General features: G+C 46.7%; 1 protein-coding gene across 2 annotated transcripts in view; it reads left to right on the forward strand.

Annotated features, from left to right (window-relative positions):
* The window catches only part of PAPPA2 (pappalysin 2), a 303,379-nt gene that overhangs the window by 196,997 nt on the left and 90,509 nt on the right, over nt 1–15,873 (forward strand). For both annotated transcript variants that reach the window (XM_088461902.1, XM_088461901.1), the window contains exon 8: nt 5,718–6,210. In XM_088461902.1, the coding sequence (XP_088318028.1) occupies nt 5,718–6,210 (493 nt within the window). The remainder of the gene's footprint in view (nt 1–5,717; nt 6,211–15,873) is intronic.

Raw genomic sequence — 15,873 nt, forward strand, 5'->3', positions numbered from 1 at the left:
CCAGATGACAAGCCTGCGGCCTGACGGTCCGGGCCTCCCTTTGGGGGATCCCAGGGTGGGAGGCCGCCTGCTACAGTTCGCCCAGTGTTGGTCGTCCACTACGACAGACACTTGGGTTCTGGAGGTGGTTTCCCACGGATACGCCCTCTCCTTCCGGCACAGACCCCCGGCTCGATTCTTCACCACGGGTCTACCATCAGACCGGAACAAGGCTACGGAGCTGCGGAAGGTATTGCACACTATGCTCCAGGCTGGAGTTATAGTGCCTGTTCCATTCTCCCAGAGGGGCCAGGGTTTCTATTCAAATCTATTTTTGGTACAGAAACCCAATGGGTCATATCGTCCGATTCTCAACCTCAAAGCACTCAACAAGTCTTTGCGGATCCCGAAGTTTAGGATGGGGACCCTACGGTCCATCATTCTGGCGCTGGAACCTGGGGACTACATGGTGTCATTGGACATACAGGACGCTTACCTGCATGTCCCTATTCTTTTGCGCCATCAACAGTTCCTCAGGTTTGCAATCCGCAGCGACCACTTCCAGTTTCGGGCGTTACCTTTTGGCCTGGCGACAGCACCATGTGTTTTCACCAAGGTGATGGCGGTCATGGCGGCTTCTCTGCGGCTGCAGGGAGTCCGCATGTTGCCGTACTTGGACGACCTGTTATTGGTGGCAGGATCTCCAGAGCTCCTGTTACACCACTTGGACCTGACCATTGCACTGCTGCAACGGCACGGCTGGCTAATCAACTGGCAGAAGTCCACTCTAATCCCGTCTCGGAGGATTCTGCATCTTGGAGCCTTATTGGACTCGGGACAGCAAAGGATCTTCGTGACGGAGGACAAGATCTCTGCTTTACAGTCAAGGGTGCGCAGTTGTCTGCACAGCCGCAGGGTGTCCTTACACTCGGCGATGAGGTTACTGGGCTCCATGGTGTCGGTGTTCGACATGGTGGAATACGCCCAGTTTCACTCCAGACCTCTGCAGCACCTGATCCTGTCCAAGTGGAACGGGCTGCCTCAGTCTCTGAAGTCCCAGACGATTGTGCTCACCCCGGAGGTTCGCCTGTCCCTTGCGTGGTGGTTACAGACGACCCACCTCAACAAGGGACGTCCGTTCTGGGTTCCAAATTGGGTCCAGTTGACAACGGACGCCAGTCTTCGGGGCTGGGGAGCAGTTTCGGGTCCACACTTGTTCCAGGGCAGGTGGACGCCGACAGAAGTGGAGCTTCCAATAAATATCTTGGAACTCCGTGCGGTCTTCAATGCTCTCCAGCAGGCACAGCGGTTTCTCCAGGGTCACCCGGTGCAGGTCCAGTCGGACAACGCTACCACCGTGGCCTACATAAACAGGCAAGGAGGAACTCGCAGTCGGGCGGCTCTCGTAGAGGTCTCTCGGATCCTGGTTTGGGCGGAGCGCAATCTTCCGGCCATATCAGCGGTCTTCATCCTGGGAGTGCTAAATTGGGAGGCGGACTTTCTAAGTCGCCAGGACGTTCATCCGGGGGAATGGTCCCTGCACCCGGACGTTTTTCAACTACTGGTGATCAGGTGGGGTCTTCCAGAAATCGACCTCATGGCGTCCCGGCACAACAACAAGTTGCCGGTGTACGGGTCTCGCACAAGAGACGAAGGGGCGTCTCTGGTGGATGCTCTGTCCGTCCGGTGGACGTTCCGGTTCGCATACCTGTTCCCTCCGGTCTCCCTTCTTCCACGGGTAATCCGGAAATTCAAACAGGAAGGAGGGACACTCCTGTTGATAGCTCCCGCGTGGCCCAGACGGCACTGGTTCTCAGACCTTCAGGGTCTGTCCGTGGACAGTCCTCTGCGGTTGCCGCTACGACCGGACCTTCTGTCTCAGGGTCCTTGCCTTCACCCAGACCTGACTCTGCTGTCTTTGACGGCGTGGCTGTTGAGATGGCCATGCTGAGGTCCCGGGGGTTTTCCAGCTTTGTGGTGCGTACCATGTTACGAGCTCGGAAACCGTCTCCCGCGAGGATATACCATCGCGTGTGGCATACGTTCTTCCAGTGGTGTCGACCGAGAGGTTATGCACCGCGGGAGTTTCGTCTGTCTCGGATTCTCGCCTTCCTGCAAGCGGGACTAGATCATGGGCTTCGCCTTGCTTCTTTGAAGGTACAGGTTTCGGCCCTATCTGTCTGGTTTCACCGTAGGATTGCTACAATCCCGGATGTGCGCACCTTTATGCAAGGTGTTCTCCGCATTCAGCCGCCCTTTGTTCCACCTGTGGCGCCTTGGGATTTGGCTGTGGTCCTGAGGGCTCTCCAAGGACCGCCGTTTGAACCACTGGGCTCAGTGGATCTTAAATGGCTAACAGCTAAGACTGTTTTCCTTCTGGCCATTGCTTCGGCCAGACGTGTTTCAGAGTTAGGGGCTCTTTCTTGTAGACCCCCTTTCTTGGTTTTTCATGGGAACAGGGCAGTGCTCCGCACTCGGTCCGAGTTTCTTCCCAAAGTTGTTTCCCAGTTTCATGTTAACGAGGAAATAGTTGTTCCGGCCTTTAACTCACCGGGTCTTTCCGTGGGTGAGGCCTCTTTGGATGTTGTGCGGGCCTTAAGGACTTATGTTGACCGCACTTCTTCGTTTAGGAAGTCGGACGCTTTGTTTGTCCTCTATGGCTTCCGTAAAAAGGGTTGGCCTGCTTCAAAGCAAACTTTGGCAGCCTGGATCTGTATGGCTATTTCTGAAGCTTATCTTCATGAAGGCCTACCGGTCCCTCCTTCTCTGAAGGCTCATTCCACTAGGTCTGTGGGTCCTTCGTGGGCAGCTCGACGTGGTGCCTCGGCAGTTCAGATCTGCAAGGCTGCTACGTGGTCCTCTGTCCATACCTTCGTGAGGTATTACAGGTTTGACACCTTCGCCTCTCAGGATGCTTCCTTCGGGCGGCGGATTCTCCTTTCTACACAGGAGCGTCCCCACCCTTAAAGGATACTGCTTTGGGACATCCCCAAGGTATCCTGTGGATACCCTATGGACCCTGCAGTAGAAAATATGAGATATGGTAAGAACTTACCCTTGTTATCTCTATTTCTACGAAGTCCATAGGGTTCCACAGGACTCCCGCCCTGTCGCACCTGTGCTGCAGATGGGCTTTGCTCTGGTCACCGGTTTTCCGTCTCCCTCTGGTGAGAATGTGATTCTTGTATGTGTCCAGATCTTTTTTCTCTCTCTTCCTTCTCCTCCTCCGGCCTATGGCTTGATAACTAACTGAGGTGCCTTGGCTCGGGGGCGGGGTATAGGAGGGGGACCCTAGTGCATCCTGGGAGGCTGAAAAGCTTAACTCTATGGTGCCCAGCGACTGACGTCACACCTATACCCAAGGTATCCTGTGGAACCCTATGGACTTCGTAGAAATAGAGATAACAAGGGTAAGTTCTTACCATATCTCATATTATTTGAGTGCATCAGTCACTACCGTACGCAACTGCGTATGCAATAGCAATTACGTACGCAGTTTAACTGCGATAGTATGCTAATCCATTGCTAATACATTACGTATGCAATACCCCCACAGCACTGCACAAGGACGCCCACTTTACTCAGCACACATACGTACTGTTTAGCAAGACTGCGAAACCAGCGGTACAATCTCAGCCTCACGCACACTTGCACAAGCCCTGACCTTACTCAGAAATTGCTAGCCTCATCGCAAGCTATGAGACCTCGGGCTGCGTAGGGCATTGCAGTGGCTAATTTATGCACACCCCTGCAACGGCATTAAAACACACTGGCACACCTACGTTTCGCCGAAAACCCCTCCGTCACCATCCACAAACGGCACTTCCTGTCAATCACTCTGCGATGGGTCTGCGTAGCCTCTGCGATCACAGTCCCGATCGCAGTGGCTGGTTTGCGCACGCACACTGCGATGCATATGCATGCGCAGAACGCAGCAATCGTCCGATTGTGTGCGGAATCGCAGTTGCGTACGGTAGTGAATCAGGCGCTGATTTCCATGAAGATTTCTTTGATGAGTTCTACTTAGCGAGTATTTGCCCGCTGAACCTATCGATGCTGAACCTATTGCTAGACACCAACTGGTAAACTCACTCTGATTAAACTGACATTTTATTTTAGTAAGCCAGTAAGTGAGATTGTTATGCAGTATAGTGGTGCTCCCCTGTATCACAGCTTTGTGAAAGGACATCTATTCTGGTGATTTTTCAGGACAGGCCAACAGATTGAAAATATGCCATAGAGGGAGCTATATAATAAAGTGCGATTTGGTGAACTCAACAGTTTTCAGCTGATTTTTATGGGCGAGTTGCAATGTAAAAGAAATTGACAGAAACTGCCTATTTAGCATTTTGCCAAGTAGCTCCAGGTATTGGGAGAACACACGTTCAATGCTGAATAGCACAGGCCTGGGCCAAGCCGCTAGTTGTCTGTGGGATTTAAACCTGCTGCACATCACAGCTTTGTTTTTCACGCACCAAATCACTGGGTATGTGAGCAAAATTGCTGGAAATCCCTCCTTCATTACATGCCCACTAGGGGTAGAGAAAGCTACTGATCTCTAATCACCTAGGTTTTCAATCAGTCCCACTAACCAGGTTTGCCACAAAAAAATCTTTAACCTGGATTTTTGTTTTTCCAGAATCCAGGCTCCTAAGGGACTTGAAATAATAGTGAAAAGCTGTGTGCACTCTTTGTGGAGAGATTTGCTAGTTTGCAGGTCTAGGCATGTGTATAAAGTGTGTGCTCTTCGGACATTAGACTCTTAACACACCAGAAACATTTACTTTATAAACACCAGTTTGTTTCAAGGCACCCGGGATATAATGCTACGTTCCATGGCAAAAAGTAAATTCATTTCAACAATTCATTTCAAATATCTGCGTGGAGCAGCAATTCCATTATAACATCACTGTGACAACCTATATGAAGATTCCTGATATTTAACTTTCCTCTTTGGTTTGTTTCTTTAGGCTGTTATTACTGATTGATTTTTCTGCAGATTTTTGCACAGTGTTATTTGATTACAATGACAATCGCAGTCATATGGCACATGATGTAGTGTGCAGAGAGGCTTTGGAACACCCCTCTCAGCTTTGTTTTCACTGTGGCATTTTCTTCTACTGTCTACCCTGACTGCCTTCACATGACTTGATGACAGTCTGTGTTGCAGAATATCGGTATCTGTGTCTGGCAGCCAGACCATGGGGTATATTTACTAAACAACAGGTGTTTCAAAGCCACCGATTCTTAATATAAAAATGGCAATGGTAATAAATACTAAATCTGGCTTGTTTTGCAGTTATTGCTATTGCCGTTTTAAGCTCAGCTATCAAAGCTGCTGATAATCAGTGGCATTGAAAATAATCTGTTTTGTAAACATACCCCAATCTGTTTTGTGCCTTCTCCATGCACTATGACATCCTCCTGCCTTCTTCTCCACCCTCTGCTATCACATGACATACTGAAAGCTATGAGACCATGGCATCCATATTTGTTTGCCCTCCAGAGTGGTTTTGAAAAGGACTTAATGATCTGAAGGAGGATAGCTAGGAGCAAAATGCATGCTTAAGAGGTACTTCACTAGCTAATGAAAAAAACTTCTAATTGAAACTGTTGCTTTATTTTGGAAATTGTTTTAAAATTACATCTGTGTAATATGTCAACAGTGAACATATTTGAATATCGGTGGTGGACAAATAGGAAATTATGTTCACAGGGTTCTATGTTTTTCAATCTAGGTCCTCCAGATGTCGACCAGCCCTGCCAGCCCAGCGTACAAGCATGGAACCCTGAGCTACACCTGTTCAACACTAATATGTCTGTACCATGTACTCAGCCTCACGGGTGTATGCTGGAGCTCCATTTCTTAAAGCCTGTTCAGCCCCAGGCCATGACTGTATGGATAACTTACCTTTCTCCCAATATATCCAGCTCATTATCAGACATTGAGTTAGTAACGGAACATAATGAGTCCTTGCACCTGGGAAGTATGGAAGCCTTCTGTGATACTCCACTGTCCATCAGGCTGACCACTGCCAAGAATGTTGCAAGAATCCGTATTTATACATTTGATGAACGGATGGAGATAGACGCAGCTCTCCTGGTCTCCATTCCTCATGATCCTATTTGCTCATCTTGCAGACCGGTAAAGTACAGGGTACTCAGGGATCCCCCTTTCCCGAGAGATCATCATTTCACAAAGACCCAAACTCAACGCTTCTTCACAGACAAGTGAGTAGAACCGGTGACCTAGTGTACGGTAGACCTTTTCCATCCTGTTACCCACACATGGCATGCAGGAGTCTGAACCAAAATAATGTATGCAGCTCTTGTCTGAGCTGCAATAATCTGTGCTCCTATCAACATTCCAATGATCTGATTGGTTACAGGTTGTTCTAGATCCTCTTACTTCATCTCCTGCATGTCTGTGCGTAACCAGTTTTGAACATAGAATGCAATAGGTATCTGACCCTAGTTAAACACACCTGATACATATTGTGACATAGACTGAGGGTTAACAAATCAGAGACTGTAAGGAATGTAGAACATATAACTGAGATAAATGCCAGCTCATTATTAGACTGATGTGAATGACTAATGGGTCTGTGAGTGAGGAATAGTGTAGGACACAGTGGGTGGGGATCTGTGATGAAGATAATAAGTCATTATCCTTGAAACTAATGAACCATACTGAATGTGGGTGGTATATTTTTTAGAATAAATTCTGTGATTAATTTCACTTTCAACTGGTAATTGCGTTTTTTCCTAAATAATGCAGTTTAAACTGCAGACTGGAGAGTGTACTTTTTAAAAAGCTGCTCAATAAAATAATTTTTGGCATCTACTGAATATAGACCTCGGTGTATAAAACTTAGAGTAGGCTTATTAAGTATATGGCTCTCCTATTGTGGAACTACATGTCCCAGGTTGCATTACCAGACAGAGTACTGTAGTAGGGCATGCTGGACATCTAGATCCTTAACAGCTTGAAAGCAATAACTTATCAATATCTGCATGCCCTGTCTCTCGGAGTGCATGCTGGGATATGTAGTTCTGCATCAACTAGTGGGATACAAGATGCCAATCTGCGAAAGAAATTAATTTAGTGAATCTCTCTGCCACGAGTTTTCAATGGATTAATAGTTTACACAAGCGAGCAGGCTGAACAGAAAAACTCATTTATCTTACTAGCCCTGCTGTCAAGCTAGAAATTGTGACCATGTGTACTATACATGTGGCTAGGCTATCACAATTATAATGAAGCAGAGCAGTGCACATAACTTAATGCTGTAACTGGTCCTTCTTGGGCATCAATCGTTACTGTGTGTAAGCAAACCAAAACATTGTGAGTGGGGCTGTCATTTGATTGCAAATGAAAGTAATTATTTCCATTGAAACACTGTAAGGAGACATGCAACCAGTACACAAGGAACACTATTATAGGTGTCCAAGGGAGAGTTATGGCCCAGATTATAAATGAATAATATTCTTTTTATCACTTGTTGCTTATCTTAGATGGTGCTCCAACTAATCAGCTCCTGTCATTTTTCAAACACATGACAGTTAGGAGCTAACTGGTTGGAGCAATATTTAAGATTAGTAACGACTCCAGTAATAAGAATATCACTGGTTGAAAAATCTGGGCCTAAATTCTTTATTTTAAGACATGGGACCGACCCTCCATTCCCTGGGCTCTGTTTGGCTCTTGGCCGCCCTGATTAAAAGTACCCATTTTAGGGTAACGTGATTGAGCTAAGAGAATGTACATGCAATATCAGTCCTGGGAAATAGCAGGCTGCTTAGTTATCCTCATTCCATATTAATCTAAATTACCGTTGGACTGACTAAAAAAATGCTAATACTATTTGAGCAGAGTCTCTGAAACCAGATGTGATAATGTACCAGGAGCGGAGGAAGCCCTTTTTATTACACCAGGTCAGCCAAAGGTCCTAGCCACCATTGCCAAAGCCCAGACCACACTGGCAGACGCACTTGCCCCGATAACAGAGGGCCATTTGGGGGAGGTGATGGGGGGCTGGTGGTCGGTGAAACGCAGGCGTGCCGGTGCATTTGAACGCCGCTGCAGGGGCGTCCATAAATTGGCCAATGCTATACCATACGGCGCTTGGGCTTTCACTGCGTGCACTGAGGTTAGCAATTCCTGAGTATGGTCAGAGCTTGTACAAGTGTGCGTGAGGCTGCGATTGTACTCGATGTTACCGATGGTTTCACAGTCTTGCTAAGTACTTCAGATGTGTGTAAGGTAAAGGGGGGCATCCTTATGTAGTGCTGCAACGGCATAGCGATCACAGTGGATTAGCATGTCTTCGCAGTGAGACTGCGTGCGTAATCGCTATAGCAAACGCAGTTGCGATCCGTACTGAATCAGGCCCAGACACAACAACTCTGAGCCTCAGTGGGGCTGTTTTATAGTTGAACACAAGTCCGTTCTCCAAGCGCATCTTGTGGTTTTATGTGCGAAGTTAGGAAGGTGGTTTCGGCACTTCTAATTTCAAGTAGGGATTTCTTAGGAAGGTCTTCTAAAGAAGGTGTCCAAGCATACAGTATGTGGGATATACAGTATATTATAATGTACACCATTTGATGATAATCAAAGGGTTTCAAATGTGATGCATTAAACATCTTTTGGAAGTGGTAAACAGGCATTGGACAATCTCACAGCATTGTCCTAAGGTGGTTGTGCGCTCAACGAAGTGTGGTGAAGCTGATCTTGGTCTTTGTTCATCTCTAGTACCCAGGAGAATGGAAAGGAATATAGGGCCTGATTCAGACCCAATCACTAGCAAGCGTCCGCTCGCTGCTGCCGATGTTCGCTAATCTGCGCATGCGTATGCATTGAGTGACGGGAGAGGCCGTTTGTGGGTGGTAACAGTAGCAGTCCGGTGAAAACGGGGGTGTGAAGGTGCGAACGCAGGCGTGCCTGAGTGTTTTAACGCCGTTTCAGAGGTGTGCATAATTAACAGGTAGCGTCATAGTACACGTCACCAGCCTTTTTTTTACACTGAAATCCTCGCAGTGCTTGCGGTAGGGGAGAGGCAACCACAAGCGCTGCTATCGCTTCCGATGGTCCTCGATGTACCAGTGTTTTAATACACTTCCTGGAGATGACGTGCGCTAGTGGGCATCTCACCATACGCTAATGGGCGTCTGCATACACAAAGTGATCGCTCGCCAAGACATAGTGGGCATGCTTATGCCTTGCCGTGCAATCACCTGTCTTGAAGTCACTTAGCTGAATTTGCATACGCTGGGAGCAAGCGACCAGATCTAGCGAATGGGTCTGAATCAGGCCCATAGTATGCACTGTTTTTTAATTCAATGAAATCTCATTTTAGACTCACCCTTTATCTGTGGAAAAAGGCTTTGGAAAATCTCACACTGTTGTCTAGGGTGATTGCAATAGCAACAAAGTGATCTTCAGGTCTTCCTACATCTTAGGTGCCCCAAGAAATAATTAGAAAAATTAGAAATACACATTTCAGTTGGATTTTCTTTTGTGACTGAGTAGGTCATCTGGGTGTTCTCGCATAGACTAAGTGCACAGAGGGCGTGTGGGTGTTCTCGCATAGACTAAGTGCACAGAGGGCGTGTGGGTGTTCTCACATAGGCTAAATGCACAGAGGGCGTGTGGGTGTTCTCGCATAGGCTAAGTGCACAGAGGGCGTGTGGGTGTTCTCGCATAGGCTAAGTGCACAGAGGGCATGTTGATGGAATCATGGACTATGCGGGGTGGTGCATACATGTACATACGCCTGTTTTCAGCTGCATTTTTCGGTGGGATTGGTGCAAGCGCGCGCTTATGATGACAGCATACAGATAGAGGTTGACTATCTGCAGAGATGCATACAAGTCAGCATACTGGCGAATAAATGCATCAAATGGTTTTTGTATCCAGCAGTGATAAGCATGGAGACATGGACCCATAGCAACCAATCAGCTCCTACCTATTATTTTATAGATTGTACATGATAAATGCTACTTCAAAGATGAGTGGTTGTTATGGGCAACTTCTCCACCGGTCCTCTTCTCCACACTCGTCACTGCTTGATACATCAACACTTAAGTTAGGTGTATGCAATTGCTGCTGACAAGCCACAATGGATGGAGATAAAGTGATTGGAAATAAGATACAAGCCAATCAGCTCCTAACTGCTATGTCACAGAATGTGTTTGAAAAATGACAGTTAGGACCTGGTTGGTTGGTACTTTACCTCCGTCCACCTTATCTCCATCCAAGGCTTAGAAAGTAGACCCCATAATCTCTAAAGTCCAGACCCGTGTGGCAGAGGTGGAGCACTGCATTTATGCAATTCTGAGGCAGTAAAACAGGAGTTCTGGAGGACAAAAAAATTGGAGAACTTGAGTCACATTAACGATGACTTTGAAAAGGGATGGGCACGGGATGTCAGCATTCGGGATCCCGGCGGTCAGAATCACAACGCCTGCACCCCGACAGGGTTAGAATACAGACACTATGTCGGCTGGTATCTTAACCCTCCCCCTCTCCTTACACTAACCCTCCCTCCCTTCCTGGTACCTGACCCTAACCTCCCCCCTTAGTGCCTAAACCTAACCTCCCCCTCCTCACTCCCTAAATCTAACTCTACCCCCTTAGTGCCTAACCCTAATCCTCCCCCTAGTGCCTAATGCTAACCCTCCCTCTAATCTCTCTACTTATTTTCGGGATCCTAGCGGTCAGGATACCGGCGCCGGGACTCTGACAGGTGTCGTGATTCCGGTGCTGGCATTCTGACCGCCAGGAAATCCCCTTCGTCTGCATTTTCGCCGCATCCCCTTTGAAAATAGCTCAAGGCACAATAATATCAGGATTCTTGGCCTACTTGAAAAAATGGAGAACAGTTCTCCACGTTCCCTTCCGGAAGGTCCTCTAATGCTTGGCACATTTGCTGCTACAGTTCTTTACACTCAGATCCTCCCCGTCTCTCCTGTCCCTTCCTCTCCACCCACCTCCTCTTACTTGATCTCCTCTACCCTTCCCATGCTTTCTGATCTCCTAACCTCAGACACTGGTGTGTGTGGGATATTAATGTAATATGGAGATGGGTTACTAATGTTATTTGGGGCCTAGTTAAGGGGGTATTAATGTTAAGTGGTGGCTTTTTTTTAAATGTTGGGTATTACTGTTGTGTGGTGTTAGTGGGCTATTAATATATTGTATTGGCTTTTATTACAGTAGGGTTCTCTATTTATGTAGAGGCTGTTATTTTAATAGTTGAAGATAAGCTGGGGCCCTAAACTATTATCTTATCTAGTGCATCATGGACTCTTAATCCGGCTCTGGTCTGGACCCTAAGGGATGATTTGAATTTTTCCATTGTTCTCTTCATAACAACCAGATATTTAGTATCTACATCCCTTTTCTGTTCTGCTCTCAGGTATTTCAGGCATGTACAGTATGTCTTTGTGACATAAGTCCCAGATGTTCCGTTTATATGTGTTTGAGATTATAATGTAATTATAGAAACCTCACTAGAAGAGCTCTCATCTATCACATTCAGAAGTCAGACAACCACCACCTTCCTCAGATCCCTCAGATGTTTGGAGAGTCACAAATACCAATGCACCTTCTTTCTCTCGTGCTATGTCACAATACTTCGGCTCTACTCTTGAGCATAAGTCCTGACTATATATGGATTAAACATTTATGTTTATATATGAAGTATATGACCAACATGATTGCAATTCTGCCGTCAGTGTGTCCATGGCTTGGACGAGATTCAATTACATTGCAACACTGCCAGAGGACATGGCAAGGAGGAGAGGTCCGGACTCCGGATCCAGAGGATGGGCTTCTGAGGGGCAGTGCAGGGGGAGGAAGGTGTGAAAGCACAAGTAGTATTCCCAAATTGGTTGCCCAGGGGCCCCCACACATCTTAATCCAGCCTTGCCAACGTGCAACTTGAGTTGTACAAATGTGCTAGATTCTCCCCAAGGCACATGGGTTTGAGGAGCAAGATAACGGTTTTTCATACCTTCTAAAGAGAATAACTAGGGAAGTTGCACAAAGCACACTCTATAAAATGATAGCTATAATCATCATCAAGCACACTCTATAAAATGATAGCTAGAAGCCAATCTGTTGTTATGGACAATTTCTACAGCTGTCGTACATACTTACCTTCTCTCCCGGAATGGCCAGGAGGGTCCCAAAAACCGTGTGTAGCTCCAAGCCGCCCAGAAAAGTGGCCAAGTTTCCCGGAGCCGGCCTTCACATGCCCACCGCCCCCCCCTCCCCCAAGCGCAAGTGGGTGGTCCGGGGAGGGGTGGCTGATGACACGTTTTACACCATTGTAGCCCTGCCCCACACTTTATAGTGGGGGGTGGGGCCACGATGACGTGATCGTGCTGCCACACTGCCCACATATGTTGCTGCCATGCCCCCTGCTGTGCCGACCTGGTTGCGCTCTCCTTGAGGCTGCAGCCGGAAAGCCTACAAGTAGGCTTTAGAGTTTTGATACATCGCCTCCTTAAAAGCTTATTTCATTAAAAGGGTAGTAGTACAAGAGTAGGCTGGCTGTGATGTAACACATAACACACAATTCTCTACCTGTCTGCACATGGAAGCACACTTGTGGTTTGTGGAGTTACCTCCTAAGGACAGAGTGTAGGCATACAGCTTGAAGTGCCCTGCAGGAAAACCAGCGCTGGTTAATTGGTGACCTCCACCCAGGCAATGTGCTCTAAACTCATTCAGATTTACATAGAGATGCATAACTCCCTGTTCTGCAGTTTTACCGCTTCTACGACGTCTATTCCCTGGGAAACAGGTGCTGTTGAAATTAGAGCTTTAATACCCTGCTCATGAGCATAGACCAGCGTAGCAATACTGAAATGATTTTCTTTGTCTCAACAACTTGTATTTTATATGTCGTTTGTCTTTTATTGCGACCTATAAGTTGTGTTGTATCTGTGAATTTCCTTTAATGAGACCCATATGCTTATATGTCAGCCATAAAATGATGGTACTGTCGCACCTGTTCCCCCCTCTGTTACACACCAGTAGGTGCATTCCTGTTCTACATAATAAATGTCTGCGTATTTACATATCCTTAATATTGGCAGCGACTTTAAATCAACTGCCGAGAACCATAACCTGATTTGTGTGCAGTGTAACTACGAGGTACGGCATTATTTTACTTCCTGCATTATAACTTGACACCATTAAATTAGCCACAGCACACTCTAATCCCTTCCCTTTATTTTTTGGATGTGTCTGCGCAAATATAAACATTATAGGGTACAAAGTATATTTTTGTATAAAGAGAAATACTGTGCTACACAATTGTGATGACTGCCCTGTCTTCGATTTAGTATAATTTTACCACAAGACAGAGGTGCTGATTTAGAGGTGGACGCAGTGTTGGATGAAGGGGGAATATTTTTTCAATCTGCGAATGCGTCCGGCTACCGCTAAAAGCCACAGAAGGAATTTGGGCGCAGTCAGGAGAGTGGCTAGCCAGGCGCGGGCATGTCCCAGTCAGTGCGCTATTTTCCATGTGCAGACGGACATTTTGCACCTCCATAGAGTTGGTGCAATGTTCGATGGTGCGACCAATGTTGCACCTTAATATGCAAAGCTGCGGATTAGTGGCTCAGCCGGTGCGCATTCCTGAACGAATCCTATGGGCAGCAGCATTAGCATAAAGATGCAGTCTCACTGCGGAAAAAGACGGCTGAGTTAGCGTCCACCTCTTACCCAAGCCCTTATGTAAAAGCTTGCGAGGTGCAGGAACTGGTGCGATTGTCACGATCTAGCCTGTACATTTAAAGCAGCAGAAATTTAAAAGGCAAAACCAACCTGGAATATAAATCTACTGACAGAACCGCACCAGTTCCTGCAACTCTATTACATAAGCGCCCTAAAGTTCAATATTATTACTAACTACAAATAACCTTATTTAAGAGTAAGAGCTCCATGGTCCTGATACCAGACTTACTTTGACGAGGAACAGAGGCAACTTTGGGTCTGATGCCCTGATACCAATTGTACAGTAGATACCCCACATTTGCCAACATTTTAAGAATCTAATTAATTAATTGGACAATTTTGTTTTTATGCAGTTACATTTATGTACTTAAGAAGTGGTGTAGTATGACCAAGCATGTAGCCTATCCCACCTTTAACTTGTCTACTGACCTTGACCATAATTTCATTTTATTGAATTGTGATGTTATTTTAGATGCTGTTTGATAGTACATGACACACTTATATTCTTCAAACATAAAGAATAAGATAAGTGGTATTGGGCCTGGTTCAGATGTGTACGCAAACCTGATGGTGTGCGTACAACGCCAATGTTAGAAGATCTGCACATGAGCAGGATCTGTGCTGCACATGTGCAGATCTCCTTCTGTGAGCTTGCTCGCAGTGCCCAGACAGCCTGCGGCTATTTTTGAGCGGAGCGGGGGCGGTGTTAGGCAGCATCCCAGTAAATGGGTGGGCGTCGGCCTCATATTCTGGGTGTGCTGAATACAATAGCTCCTAGTAAGCAGCTTCACTGGCTTCAGCTGCATGGAAACATCGGTCATCCTGAGCAACCTGAAGGCAACTTAGATGATCGATGTGTAATAGCATCCATCAGGCCCCCGGCATTGTCAGGGACAGAAATCTCCAGGGACAAGTTTCTTTAACCTGGCGCTAAAAATGAGGACAATTCCATATGATATGGTGTCATGACTGTACAGTATTTAATACATTGAAAATGACTGTTTTTACTTTAGCTGTCAGTTTAAGCTTAGTGTTACGTCTCTTCTTGGGGTCCTTTATACTGGAATGCAAATTCTTTTATATGGAGCAACATGGGTCATGTACACAAGGTACTATTATTGCCAGAGCAGACGATACAACTGCTGTATGGCCTGGTAGATTGGTTGGCCCTCCAGAAAGAGAAAACCATACACCACCAATGTACACCTCAGTCTAGCTACATATTGATTTGTCCGGGCCACAGATAAAAACATAAGGTATTTATAATAATCATATTGGGCTGGACAGCGGCCACGTGTGCACCGTGCCCACTTTCCCGCTAAAATGCAGATAGCAATAAGCACTCCTGCCAGCAGGTTCAGTCACTTTTGTTCTCCCAGATCTGTGGCTGCAGGCATCAAAGCAATGGGCTTTTGTCCCGGGTCAGTGAGTCTGCTCATGACCAATGCGTCTGGCACAAACGATCCTGCTGTTGTGCACTGAATGCCGAGCTGCCAGGCTCTGAGGCACCTTTGTTTGGGACAGTCTGTGCTCTTGGGTAAGCAATGTTAGATTCCACACTCTGGAGGAGATCAAACCTTCTAAAGAAGTCAACTGGAGGTTACCACTTGCAACATTGACAGCAGTAGTGACCGAAAGTTTGGTGCCAATGCCATTGTTTGTGTCTGATTTGGGCACAAGTCTTCTTTTTGCAGATCTTCTCTTCACAGGTCTTCCCTTTAAAGGTCTTCTCCTCACCAGTCTTCTCTTCACAGGTCGTCTTTTCGCAGATCTTCTCTTCACAGGTCTTCTCCTCACCGGTCTCCTCCTCACAGGTCCTCTCCTCACAGGTCTTCTCCTGACAGGTCTTGTCCTAACAGATCTTTTCCTAACAGGTCTTTTCCTAACAGGTCTTCTCCTTGCTGACCTTCTCTTCCAGGTCTTCTCCTTGCTAGTCTTCTCTTCACAGGTCTTCTCCTCACATGTCTTCACTTGAAATGTCTTCTCTTCACAGGTCTTCTCTTCACAGGTCTTCTACTCACAGGTTTTCTACTCGCAGATCTTCTACTCACAAGTCTTCTTCACAGGTCTTCTCTTCACAGGTCTTCTCTTCACAGGTCTTCTCTTCACAGGTCCTACCTTTAAATGTCTACTCTTCGCAGGTC

This window comes from Taudactylus pleione, unplaced genomic scaffold (assembly GCF_031769625.1).
Source record: "Taudactylus pleione unplaced genomic scaffold, aTauple2 ptg001123l, whole genome shotgun sequence".
NCBI classification, from domain to species: Eukaryota; Metazoa; Chordata; class Amphibia; order Anura; family Myobatrachidae; genus Taudactylus; species Taudactylus pleione.